This window comes from Siphateles boraxobius, unplaced genomic scaffold (genome assembly GCF_051911475.1).
Source record: "Siphateles boraxobius isolate OS27281-9 unplaced genomic scaffold, OSU_SipBor_1 29, whole genome shotgun sequence".
In the NCBI taxonomy this organism is placed as follows: Eukaryota; Metazoa; Chordata; class Actinopteri; order Cypriniformes; family Leuciscidae; genus Siphateles; species Siphateles boraxobius.
Genome location: NW_027508908.1, coordinates 9637739 through 9652167, shown reverse-complemented (window position 1 = coordinate 9652167; position 14429 = coordinate 9637739). Strand labels below are relative to the sequence as shown.

The 14429-nt window shown below is 37.3% G+C and overlaps 1 protein-coding gene across 1 annotated transcript in view; it reads left to right on the top strand.

Moving 5' to 3' along the window:
- The window catches only part of suclg1 (succinate-CoA ligase GDP/ADP-forming subunit alph), a 28116-nt gene that overhangs the window by 6085 nt on the left and 7602 nt on the right, over positions 1 to 14429 (top strand). Inside the window, exons 3-7 of the mRNA XM_077246429.1 lie at positions 7562 to 7678; positions 7938 to 8150; positions 10724 to 10781; positions 12603 to 12686; positions 12790 to 12941. Of these exons, the coding sequence (XP_077102544.1) occupies positions 7562 to 7678; positions 7938 to 8150; positions 10724 to 10781; positions 12603 to 12686; positions 12790 to 12941 (624 nt within the window). The remainder of the gene's footprint in view (positions 1 to 7561; positions 7679 to 7937; positions 8151 to 10723; positions 10782 to 12602; positions 12687 to 12789; positions 12942 to 14429) is intronic.

Genomic DNA, 14429 nt, shown 5'->3' with positions numbered 1-14429 from the left:
ACATCTGTTTGATCAAACAGATTCTATGTATTTCAGACGCGTCACGTCCATAACGTTGGTTTTTCCTCATAATACACTTCATAACAATATATATATTTTAAACATTGATATTTGTATGTTCAGCTAAGACCCCTTCATCATGTGGATAGCAATATTTATACATTGAATTTAAAAGTTCACAGACTTTAAAGGAAATCGAACAGTATACCAACAACTCTGTCATTTCCCGTCACATCCATAACGCATGCATATTTTCCTTTTTTTGGGGTGCTTAAATATAATTTAGAAAAACATATTTTGCCTGTCAATTCCCCAGATTGGGTGCTCTGAGAATATGCATTTCCAATTTAAATATTGTAATAATTTTTTTTTTATTAAGACATTTCACCTGTCATTATGAGTTCAAATGTCACATCCATAACGCTGGAATTACCCTATAGGGACCCATGCAATGTGCCACATGAAGAGGCAGTGCAGCATATGACAGTAGCAACAGCTGAGAAGATTTGGGTCTGTGGTGACCAGGTCCACCTCACACACACTTCCTTCTCCCATTCTCTCTCTTTACTACTACAACACACACACACTTATCCTACTCTGCATCATTTCTCATCAAGATATGCACAAGTCACAAAAATAAAATCAATCTATCCTTGTGTAAAGGTTGCTTGGTAGCTAAATGTAGCTCTAGCAAGTCTTATATTTCTGTAATTCACACAGATCAAATACAAATATGCTGACTGAATAGATTGCTAGTTTATTTTGTGTAGCCAGCTAGCAGTTCTCTTGGCAGTTTGTTGATAATCTGGTGTCTGAAGTAAAATGCTCAAAACATCTCCTGAGAAAAATCACATGGTCAACCTCTTGGTTATTTAATTTTGATTTAGTCTTATTTTCCTTACCTTGTCATTCAAGGCCTGGGCACTTTTTGTACATTTCTGGAACTTTAGCCTTTCTTGTTCTATCTATCGTATGTTTTTGCCTCATTAAACAGCTGCGCTATTCATTTAAAAAATGTCTTAATTTTATAGTATAGCCTACATTTTTTTTAATCTTGTTTTTCATGAATGCATTTTACAACAATACAAAGAGCAGTGTGTAACATTTTGCCAGATTTAGTACTACACTTATTGTCTCTTATTTGTTCCCCACTAAATAATGTTTTTTTTCACTAAATGTTCAGATTCAATAAAATTATTGTGCACTCGTGATTTTTCTAGAGTAAATTTTACTTCTGAATTATCCACTAATCTAGTTTATAATAGCATTTTTGTCGTAGATTATGATCATTATGTTTTTGATTTGTTTTTCTTTATAATGAAGTTGTCTGTATTAAGTAGATTGTGTTTAACACACAAAAGAGTGATTATCAGTTCAACACACAGAGTTATAGAAATTCTACTTGATTAAAAAAAAACTGCGCTGGTATCGGATCGGTTTCGTACTTAGAATTTTTGGTATTGGTTCTGAAAAAAATAGTATCGTTGCATCCCTAGTTCTATTGTCATAGAACTATTGGTGAAAGTACCCAGATGTCAGCGTGTTCGCCCCACAGGAACTAGCAACGATTTTAGTTCTAGGAACTCTTTTGGAGGAACTAATTTAGCTCCTACTTTAGAGTAGGGTCTAAACCAGCACTATAGGAAATATCCGTGACAATAGTGTACGCAGATTGGCCGAACGCAAGCGAAACACCAGCACCTGCCATTTTTAAAACAGCTGTATGTAAACACACAGATTATAGCCTATATATTTACTCCAGAAACTAACTATACGAACATGGAAAACAGCGATAGATGGGCGACTTAATCTTACGCGGAGGAGAAAATCCAATGCAACTTTGAGGGGAAAAAGCCAAACTGCTAAGCTAGCAACACTGGACATCAACCACACAGTACAGGCTATAGTTTTATTTAACCCAAAATATTAAAAAGTGGATAAATCAGGTTTTGCAAACAGTGAGCCACAGAACAGATGAATCTGATGAGGTGGATGTAAAGCGTGCATGCTTTTGAAACCCAAACATTTATAATTTGGCACATAAGTTTAAGAAGGCTGAAGGCTAGTGATCAGTCTTTCTTTCTTGTTTGTAATTATGTGGGCCACAACATTTTGAATGCAAAGTAGTTTTTGACGCCCTAAAAAGTGGGAGGAAACATTTAAAAATAATAATAATAATAAATAAATAAATAAATAAATAAATTTGTTTATAAATCAATATATTAAAGTGCCTCTATTATGCTTTTTCAAATTTGACCTTTCATGCAGTGTGTAATATAGCTGTTTGTGAATGTAAAAGGTCTGTAATGTTTTTAAGATCAAAGTGCACAACAAATGAAGTTATTGGCTTCTAAAACAAGTCGTTAGCAATTCCAGTCTCACTTCCTGTTTCATAGTACCTACGTAACTATGTAACAATTTTGCATAATGCCAGCCTATGGTCTTCGTTGGCTGCCCTCAAACCATGTCTACTTTGACTCGCCCTCAAACACTAGTCGAGCTGAGGCCTGGAAGAGTTTGGTTCGTGTTGTCGACATGTCAAGAAGATGCTGTTTTCAGCGCTGTGCATCCACATTGCTGCACTTCAAAAGGATGACGACTCGTGCTGGAATTGATGTGGAATAACCCACGCCATCGTTTCTGATCGTATCACTGTGTATACAAGTGCTGAGGAAGCCTCCAGAGCTGAAATTCAGTTAATGGTAATAGGCGTTTAGTTTCCGAGAGGTAGACCAATCATCCATCTGATCCAGTCAGAGCAGAGTAGGCTCACGGAAAGCAGGGGTTTAGAGAGACCGAATCTTCAAATAAACTGTTTTCAGCTTCTAAGAAATAAGGTCATCTGCAATTTAAAATAAAAACAAATTACAAATAAATTAAAGTTTTTTTTTGTTTTTTTTTAAACCTTTGATGCATGTAAACCTATTGTAGGACACCTCCAAAACAATGGGAACCTTTAAAATAGCATAATAGGGGCACTTTGAATGTATGAAATAAAAATATGACATGAGCGTTTTAAAGACTATTGTTATGTGTTGGGTTGGGTTTTAAATGTACTATCCTTTCATGCTTTATTTTATTATGTGAGGAGAGACAGACACAATTGTTCTTGACATCTTGCCACAGGCCCTTTACGCTAAAACTGCTGTCTACAGCATCCAATAACCTTGCTTTTCTCACCCCTTTGATTTATTTCCAATCTCTCATTGCATTTCTCTAACTCTCCTTCACCCTCTTACAAACGGCTCTTTACCATAATAAAGGGTTATTAGATGAAGTTTTAATGAACACTCATTATAATTAGAAGGGGATGAGGAATGACTGGAGTGTCATCGCGGCATATTAACTTTGCTGTTCGGCTACATAAGCAAACCATACCTCAAATTAATGGTTACACTGTTTAAGGAGGCAGCGTGCAGGAAAAACGTTAAAGTTAGCTCAGCACTTCTGCGTTAATGAAAGCATAAGAACAAATGATGGTAGAAAAGTTGGCAAGGGGACGCTAAGAGGGGAAATGGATCGAAAACTTGCCAGGTTTCCTCATTCCTCCTTATTATATATAAAACATTACAGTGCTAGATATTGATGTGATACGGGCGACCCTTACCTTTGGACTTATCTGTGATGTTTCAAAATAATTTGTAATAATTAACATGGACACATCGGGAAAGGAAGGTTAAAGTTCGTGACGTACCATTTTCACAGACTGTTCAAATTCCTAATCATGGGGAAATAGTATTTTACTGATACATTTTATTTTACAGCATTCATTGATTTTAAAGTGCTTCACATAATAAAGTGCATTTGTAAGTCTATTTTCTGGGCTACATGCTGGGAAATTATATACAGGTCCTTCTCAAAAAATTAGCATATTGTGATAAAGTTCATTATTTTCCAAAATGTAATGATTAAAATTAAACTTTCATATATTTTAGATTTATTGCACACCAACTGAAATATTTCAGGTCTTTTATTGTTTTAATACTGATGATTTTGGCATACAGCTCATGAAAACCCAAAATTCCCATCTCAAAAAATTAGCATATTTCATCCGACCTTTAAAATAAGTGTTTTTTTAATACAAAAAAAGTCAACCTTCAAATAATTATGTTCAGTTATGCACTCAATACTTGGTCGGGAATCCTTTTGCAGAAATGACTGCTTCAATGCGGCGTGGCATGGAGGCTATCAGCCTGTGGCACTGCTGAGATGTTATGGAGGCCCAGGATGCTTCGATAGCGGCCTTAAGCTCATCCAGAGTGTTGGGTCTTGCGTCTCTCAACTTTCTCTTCACAATATCCCACAGATTCTCTATGGGGTTCAGGTCAGAAGAGTTGGCAGGCCAATTGAGCACAGGAATACCATGGTCAGTAAACCATTTACCAGTGGTTTTGGCACTGTGAGCAGGTGCCAGGTCGTGCTGAAAAATTAAATCTTCATCTCCATAAAGCTTTTCAGCAGATGGAAGCATGAAGTGCTCTAAAATCTCCTGATAGCTAGCTGCATTGACCCTGCCCTTGATAAAACACAGTGGACCAACACCAGCAGCGGACAAGGCACCCCAGACCATCACTGACTGTGGGTACTTGACACTGGACTTCAGGCATATTGGCATTTCCGTCTCCCAAGTCTTCCTCCAGACTCTGGCACCTTGATTTCCGAATGACATGCAACATTTGCTTTCATCCGAAAAACTTTGGACCACTGAGCAACAGTCCAGGTCAGGCGCTTCTGCTGCTGTTTCTGGTTCAAAAGTGGCTTGACCTGGGGAATGCGGCACCTGTATCCCATTTCCTGCACACGCCTGTGCACGGTGGCTCTGGATGTTTCTACTCCAGACTCAGTCCACTGCTTCCGCAGGTCCCCCAAGGTCTGGAATCGGTCCTTCTCCACAATCTTCCTCAGGGTCCGGTCACCTCTTCTCGTTGTGCAGCGTTTTTTGCCACACTTTTTCCTTCCCACAGACTTCCCACTGAGGTGCCTTGATAAAGCACTCTGGGAACAGCCTATTTGTTCAGAAATTTCTTTCTGTGTCTTACCCTCTTGCTTGAGGGTGTCAATGATGGCCTTCTGGACAGCAGTCAGGTCGGCAGTCTTACCCATGATTGCGGTTTTGAGTAATGAAACAGGCTGGGAGTTTTTAAAAGCCTCAGGAATCTTTTGCAGGTGTTTAGAGTTGATTAGTTGATTCAGATGATTAGGTTAATAGCTAGTTTAGAGACCGTTTTCATGATATGCTAATTTTTTGAGATGGGAATTTTGGGTTTTCATGAGCTGTATGCCAAAATCATCAGTATTAAAACAATAAAAGACCTGAAATATTTCAGTTGGTGTGCAATGAATCTAAAATATATAAAAGTTTAATTTTTATCATTACATTATGGAAAATAATGAACTTTATCACAATATTTTTGCACAATATGCTAATTTAAAATTTGAGAAGGACCTGTATATCATATTCCACATTAGTGTCTGTCGTTTAATAACCAAGCTAAATGTGAGCTGAATCATCTCCATACTGCAAATCTTGCAAAATCGTGCTTAAAATATGCTATGCGTGACCATTACTAGTGCTGGGGTGGTATGGATTTTTTCTAACCGCGGTTGAAAAGCAAGATATTCCCGCGGTATAGCGGTAAACCGCTTTAAATACAAAGAAACATGATTTTGACCACTTTATTAAGTTTTGTAGAAAGTTTCTTTAAATTAAATTTTGTTTTGTATAAATTGTATCTTAATTTTAATCACTGTTTAATTTACTAATTGCCTGGAATTAATAAATAAGAAGCAAATATAGCCGACATATAATCAGGAGGACGTGGAGGCGCGGAGGCAATCTCTTGCGCGTGAACTGGAGCTCGTCTCAAATGAACTTGCCTCACAGACATTAGAAATAAATAAAGCTTAATAAAGCTTAATGTCTACTTTTAAACAAAATTCAAAATGAAATGATAACATTTTAGGCTACAGTAGCCTACCGGTAAGGGTTGCAGATGTGCGTTATAGGCTATTTATTAATTAATTTTTATCCCTATGCGCCGATCGGAGACTGAGTTCACTGCTGATATTCTGGGGATATAACATGGCCAATAGGCGATACTAGGGACTTTAGCCTTTAAATATCTTCGCTGCATTGGATCAGTCTGCTTTCTAGAACAGCCAAGAGCTTTCTAGCTTCGCGACAGCAGCGCCTTGCATCGCTCATAGACCTGAAAACAGTCAGCGCCGCGGATGCGGTTTCGAAAATTTATCAAAAAACGTTGGTGCGGACAGATGATGAGTTTTGTGATGCGGTTGCAGATGAAATAATAATAGCCCATCCGCGCATCTCTAATAAAAATGGAATGTTATTGTGTCATGGAACATTGAACATTTGATAAGTTTTGTTTAGAAAACCTTAAATCCATGCAAGACACAATGTCATTAGAATCAATGAATCCATGTCATTAGACACAACGTGCACATGTGCAGGCCAATGTTTTTTTTTTTTTTTTTTTTTTTTTTTTTTTTTTTTGCGGTGATGACGGTGACGAGCTCAGACCCGAAGTTGGAGTCATGTGACCGTGGTAATGCGGTAACCGTCCCAGCCCTAACCATTACGCAAAATATTTTTCTTTGTGTAATAGTTTGGGTTCTGTGTTCCATCCCATCAGTGCGTCACATGTTAGTTATACAGATGTAATTTAAAATGTTACAGACATTTTTTATTTATTTTTTTTATTTTTATTTGTTGTATTTTATTAAGGTCCATTTACTCTTTATTGTTTTATTTAATTATTTATATTTTACTTAAGCCTACTTTATTTTAATTTGTTCTATTTTTGAGGTCCATGTACTGCACATTGTCTATAGTTTGTATACTTTTGTCAATTTTTTTTTTCAAAGCCATTTTCCCACACACTCTTTGATACTTTTATTTTTCTTGTTTTGACAACTCTTTTATTTTTCTTCTTATTTTTTACTTCTGCCTTTTGAGAAATGCCACCTTTGCACTTTGCTCCTGCTCATGCTCTGGCAGCGGGTTTGCTTTTGAGTTCAATACAAATGTTTTTGATTAGCAGTTTCTTTGAAAGTGTACAACATATCAGTTGTGTGGTTACCAACCAATCAAAAATTATGCTGTATTAATGGTTAAGGTCAAATTGAATAAAATGATCATGGACCTTGTTAAAAATAAACTTCAGCCATTCTACTGCTAAGATTTGCAAAACAACAGGTGCTTCACATGAGCAAAAATTGCTCAAGGTTTAGTGAACTTTCACACACTTCACTTATATCTTTAGTTGTTTTGGTGTTTATGAAAGATAGTATCTGTCTGTTCAGAATCAGTGGTATCTTTTTGGACAGGGGGTGAAGTTTTGTGTTCTCATTCTCAAAGTTACTGTATGTTTTCATAGTACACCAAGATCTTTTACTCAAAAGGAAACCTAGATTTTCCTTTTGTTTTGTTATGTGACCCATTTAATGTTAATACATTACAAGCTGACTCTGCCGAACAGTAAGCCAAATTCATCTCTTTCCTTCATTGAATGATCTCTTTTTTTTCTCTCTCGGTCTCTAGGGCACCTTTCACAGTCAGCAGTCTCTGGACTATGGCTCTCACTTAGTAGGAGGAGTGTCCCCCGGCAAGGGGGGCAAAACACACCTGGGTCTGCCAGTCTTCAACTCTGTGAAGGAGGTAATGGCCTGTGTGACTGCTGACAGTCTCCTTTGAGCTACAGTTACTTTTTGGACAGCTGGTCTAATTCTCTGAGGGTACTAGGGGACATTTAAGGGGACTTATTTAGAGCAAGCATTGACAACAGTAACAGAAGTGTTTAATCTTTAGCAGTTTAAACACTTTCAGATAAAGCCCAACTGCAACTGAAATTCTAAAATTGGATGTTTGACCAAGTATTTTTTTTTGTTCTGTGAATGATTCTTAATTTGTTTTTTAGGCTAAAGATGGCACAGGCGCTGAAGCCACCGTGATCTACGTGCCGCCCCCTTTCGCTGCAGCTGCCATCATCGAAGCAATTGACGCAGAGATGCCACTAGCTGTCTGTATCACTGAGGGAATCCCTCAGCAGGACATGGTGCGGGTCAAGCACAAGCTGCTCCGCCAGAACAAGACCCGCCTCGTTGGCCCTAACTGTCCCGGTGTCATCAACGTGAGAGCTGCACTTATGCTGTTTTTTTGGTCACACTTTAGTTTTAGGGTCCAATTCTTACTATTAACTAGGGCTGGGTATTGTTAGGAATTTCACAATTCGATTCGATTTCGATTCTTGAGGCTTCGATTCGATTTCGATTCGATATTGATTTATTAGCTTCGATATCGATTCAATAATTAGTAAATACACAAGTAATTAAGTACCTACCATTTTAAAGTTACCAATGTTTAAGAACCAATTGACCACAGCATGTTTCCTGTCATGGTTTATTTAGCAGAACAAACTGTACTATATTGTACATGTGTTGTTGAATACAAACCACAACTGTAACAAACAGGTGCTTTATTAACACACCTCTAAAGTGCATGTAACTGTAATAGAAAGTATATTTATTTCATCCTATACATTCAAGTTATAAAAGAAATGTAAACAGAAACACAAAATGTGCATACTCATAAAAAAAAAGAGCTTTGTGATGCACACGCGCGCACATTCGCACACACACGCAAGGACTCTCGCTCTCTTCCTCTCTGTCGTGTGCGCGCTACGCGGTTTGGAGCTCGCGAGCTCTAGATTCCGGGAGATTTTAACTAATTTGGGAGACTAATTCGGCATCAGGGAGCCGCTATCAATATGCGGGAGACTCCCGGAGACTTATTGTTGCATTTTGGGGTAGCTTCAGCCCCCCTAAAATAGGCCTAACGACGTCCCTGGTTGGTGGTGCTGGCTTGAACAGAGTGCAGCTACTGTCTGTCATCTTGCTGTTTTGGAAAAAGCAAGATGGCTGAATCGCTGAAAACCTTAGGCTGAATCGATTAATAGAATTTGATGAATCGATATTGAATTGAGAAACAAATAATTGCAATGCATTGATGAATCGATATTTTTACCCAGTCCTACTATTAACTATGACGTTTGCCTCAATATACTCCTAATTACTGCTTATTAATAGTTAGTAAGGTAGTTGTTAATTTTAGCTAGTGTTATTAAGTGATGTAGAATAAGCTCACGCAGAATAAGACATTATAAGTACTAATAAACAGCCAATATCCTAGAAATATGCATGCTAATAAGCAACTAGTTAATAGTGAGAATTGGACAATAAAATAAAGTGTTACCTTTTTATTGTACCCACACAGGTTTTTGGAAACCTTAGTCAACTAACACAGGATTTGTATTATGATATTAAAAAGTTTTGAAGAGAAGAAATTATGGTTGAAGTTGGCAAAATTGTAGATGTGATTTTAACACAAAGAAGCCATTCTTTGAACACTGTCTCTCTTAAAAACACTGTTTAATGTCAATATGGAACATATTCACAACCCTTTTTACTTCCGTAATGTGACGGATGAATCAGGATATTAGGTTGTCGAAACTTAGGTTGTGATTTTATCCATCTGAAATGGTTTAGATTGTGGAAAGTGGCCTCTATACACTACCATTTTAAAGTTTCTGGGGAAAAAATGAATATTTATATAATTTTAGTACTTTTAGTAATAGTACTAGTAATTTTAGTAAAATTAGTACTTCTATTCAGCAAGGACATGTTAAAATTGATAAAGTGACAGTAAAACATTTTTAGATTTCTAAAGATTTCCATCTCAACTAACTGCCGTTCTATTGAATTTTCTTTTGATCAAATATTCTTAGTGTGACGATCTGGAATCAGAAATATTTAGCAATGCAACTTTTTTCAGAAATGATTAAAAAAAAAAAAAAGATTTTGAGCAGCAAATCAGAAAATCAAAATGCAAAAACATTAAGAAAAACTTTTGACTTACTTTTTTGGCGCAAGTTGACTTGCGTAGGCCATCTGCCAGAAGCTAGTTATTTTAGTCGATGAAGTTTTAAATATGGATATTTTTCTTACACGAATGCTTTACTTCAGAAGGCTTGTATTGTCCTCCCAGGGCCGTGTGGGGCACTTTTATCATGGATGGATACACTTAGATTGTTTGGACTACAACATGATTTTTTACAAATCTTATGAAGTCACATCGTTACTCATTTAAATAATTCACACCAACAGAATACGCAAAAAAGCGGACGAGGATTGGTTGAGCTGCTGCTATATCAAAGTATATCATTTACAGGGTCTGAATCGGGCTCAAATTGGTTGGAAATTGACGAAGTGTGTGAAATTAAAGTGTGTGGTCTCCTCCTCTCTGCTGCCATCTTGTTTCTCCTAACTAGGTTAGGACACCTCTCCAGCACTCTTAAATAATTTAGGAGTTGAGACCTTGTCTTAACACATAGGAAGCTTAATGAATCACACTTATTCTTAAGTTTAGGAATAAAAATAAAATTACCTAATTCTTAGAATTTTGACACAGGACTAAAATTTTACTCTGAGGGGCTTTACTGTGTGTGTGTGTGTGTGTGTGTGTGTGTGTGTGTGTGTGTGTGTATATATATATATATATATATATATATATATATGGCCCCTGGAATGTGTATTGAATTTGGTCAGTTTTGATTTCATGTTAACTTCAAAACCTACTGCTTGTCATTTTTAATGACTTTTTAAGTAAAATGTATAAAAATAAAAATAAAAATGTCTGTACTTGCAGCCTGGCGAGTGCAAAATTGGGATCATGCCTGGACACATCCACAAGAAAGGAAGAGTTGGTAAGAACTCCACTGGATGACACCTTTTTTGGGACAAAGTAAACTCACTCAGTCATCCTTCCAGAAGAGTTTGACACTGGAGCAGCTCACATGCTAATTGATTAGAATCTTAAAAGATCCTTGCAAAGCCTAGTGTTCCTCCTGTCTTCAAGTTCATGAAAGAAGCATCAGACAGACAGAGCCACAGGGTCTCGATTTGAGATGGACACTTTTTAATGTGTCAGATTTGTAATAGTGTCTCATCATGTCAGGGATGATGAAAAGTCTCTGCTCGAACATGAACTCAGATGTAGACCGTAACGCAGTGTTCAGACTGCTAAAAAGAGAGCGGTGCAGATAACTTCTCATCAGTGCTCTGTCAAGGAATTTTAAACTGCAGGGCTGTGCCGTCACATCACTAGACGGATACCACAGGTTTTTGAGGAGCTCTGAAGAATAGTACTCAGTTCAGCTTGGTGCCTGTTCCTATAATAAGAGTTGTGACCTCATCTGTCTGGAAATGGTTCAGCTGAAATTGGCCTTTTCCAGTACTGTTTTTCTATCAGGTTACATTTGACATTATATATATACAATATATATATATATTTTTTAATGCTGGCTACAGAACTGAGAGCAGCAAAAGTGCATTCAAATGTTAAATCCTACTAGGAATTTACATTTTTGCTCTCTAGAATGCTGTGAAGACAGGAAACTATAATCTTAGAAAAAGAAGTGTTCAATGTGGTTCAATATAGAACCCTAGATTTCTTGACTTTTGAATTTTAAAGAACTTTAAATGCCAAAAATGTTCTATACAAGGAGAAATGTCTTAAATGATTACATAATACTGTCATGTTTAAGGTGCTCTAAGCGATGTAACGCGTTTTTTAGGCCAAAACATTTTTGTCACATACATCAAACATCTCCTCACTATCCACCAGCTGTCTGTCCCCTGAACACACTGTAAAAAAAACATGGTCTCTGCAGACACCCCAGGCTCCACAAACGGCAACAAAAACAAACTGCTAACCCACAGCACGAAACATAACAAACTGTTCCAGCCAATAACCGACAAGAAGGATTTGGGGGTGGGGTTTGGGGGGTTAGTGCGCGGATGAGCAGGAGGGAGGGTCTAGCTAGCCTCCATTTTGTTTGACAATACTTCGACCGTCAATAAGTGACGTCACCCGACATCGCTTAGAGCAGTGGTTCTCAAACCTGTCCTAGGGACCCCTCGCCCCTGCACATTTTGCATGTCTCCTTCACCTAACACACCTGATTCAACTTATCAGCTCATTAGTACAGTGAATTAGGTGTGTCTGATGAGGGAGACATACAAAATGTGCAGTGGTGAGGGGTCCCTAGGACAGGTTTGAGAACCACTTGCTTACAGCACCTTTAATGGTCATTTAAATGTTTTCTTGTGATAAATTGTGTTTACAAACTGTTTAATTCATAACATTTCATCAAAATTAAAAATGGATTAATTAAAACTAAATCTTGCAGCACCCGAAAGGACCTTTAAAGTTCTATATAGAACCTTTTCTTCTAAGTATATGGTCTGCAGAACACATAATCAATGGAAGATAAGTAGAGACTCACATTTTGATGTATTCATTTAGGGCTCTTGGTTAATTATATTATATACTGTACCTATTAATTAATCATATGTTTGAACCTTTGCCAATTAAGTACTGCATTGTGCAAATTTAAATTGTGAGTCATGTTTTTTTATTTAATAGTTAGTTGCACTAAATGAATATGTTCAATTAACAACACAAATTACATTATAAAATTGCAATTTATCTTTATCTTGCTCTATTCTCCTCTTTATTTTCTCAGGCATTGTATCTAGATCAGGCACTCTCACGTATGAAGCAGTACATCAGACGACCCAAGTGGGTCTGGGCCAGTCGCTGTGCATTGGTATGGAAAACTAGCCATCAGTCATCCATTATAATACATCTGCCTAGACTACAGGAAGGGTTTAGTGCAGAAAGGTCTTTGAATAAAGTGTCTTTTCTTTCAGGTATCGGTGGAGACCCTTTTAATGGCACTAACTTCATTGACTGCCTAGAGGTGTTCTTGAAGGACCCAAAAACCGAAGGAATCATTCTGATTGGAGAGATTGGAGGAGATGCAGAAGAGAATGCGGCAGAGTACCTGAAACAGCACAACTCTGTAAGCTGCTTCTAATGTTCACACGTGATTTCTTAACTGAGAAATGCTGTTACATTTAAAGGTTATATGTCTGAATGTGTATATTACCTCAACCTTGTAACACTTATTTGCTTACCCTCATAACACAATGCTGTCTTTGTGCTATCTCCAAATTTTTCTACAACAGCAACCTCCTGTTGTTGGTTAACTTCCAGCAAATGCATTTTTATTTAATTTTTATATTATTTTAATTTTTTTGGCCAAATTTGTTCAGCAAATGCATGTAAAATAAACAATATTTCGTGCTGTATACAGGTAAAGTTAAAGCAATAGTTCACCCTAAAATTAACCACCTTCATTCATTTTTTCATTCATTCATTCAAACCCATATACTTTCTTCTGTCAATCACAAAAGGAAATGTTAGTCAGGATGTTCACAATACTCTTTTTTTCTAAACCATTAACACTGAATAGAGACCAGGGGCTGTCAAGCTCCAAAATGACAAAATGCAAGTATCATAAAAATAATCCATTTGACTCTTTCACTATACTCAAGTCTTCTGAAGTCATATTATAGTTTTGTGTGAGGAACAGAGTAAAATGTAGGCTGTAAGTCAATGGAAAACATGTCCACAGAAGCACAGTTCAAATAGGGACACATTCAAATTTAACAAGTCATGATCTTTTATGAGACATGGAGAACTGATGGCGTCATTGACATCAGATGTCATATTTAAACATGCAAATGAGGTTTGAGATTTCCGTCTGTTCATCACAGAAAGCTATTTTATCCATTCAAAAGACATCGCATGCATATTTTATGCTGGTTTTGTTATTTCATTTTTTGTGAACTGCCTTTAAGATCTTCCACACACACACCACTCAAAGGTTAAGAATCACTACTATTCATTAATGAATCACTTTTAGACCCATGAATCAGTTTTTATTTTTTTCTTCCCCTTGGGACATACACAGTGTTTTTCATCTTCTGTATATCGGCAGCTTTCTCCCAACAAACAGGAACCCTCACCTCACATGGAGCTCCACTTTCTTTGCTGGCTGGAGCTACTCACCCCTGAGCTCACATTGTTTCTGTGAATGAGAAAATAGCCTCCAACTGCTCTTTGATCTGTTTTGGCTGTGAAGCAATATCTACAGGGTTTTCATTGTGATCTTTGGACCAGTCTGGCTGAATTTCACTCACAATCAAAGACCTCCCCCAGTCCTCTAACAGCGCCTCAGTTTGTCATCATTAAGCATGCCATATTTATTCCTCCAGTCTGAGAGCCATAGAGAGAGCCGATGCATTTACAAGTTTCTTGCATTGGGAGAATTTTTCTGTCTGTGATGTTAAACAAGCGTTGGCACGAGAAATACTCATGGAATAGTTTCAGCCGTGCTGATTGTGCCAAATTGCGTACAGCAAACTGACGCACGAAAATCAATTTTCTAAAGAGGAACTCAGACATCCAGACGTTATTCAGATGGAACTCAAGTCTGAGAGCGTGG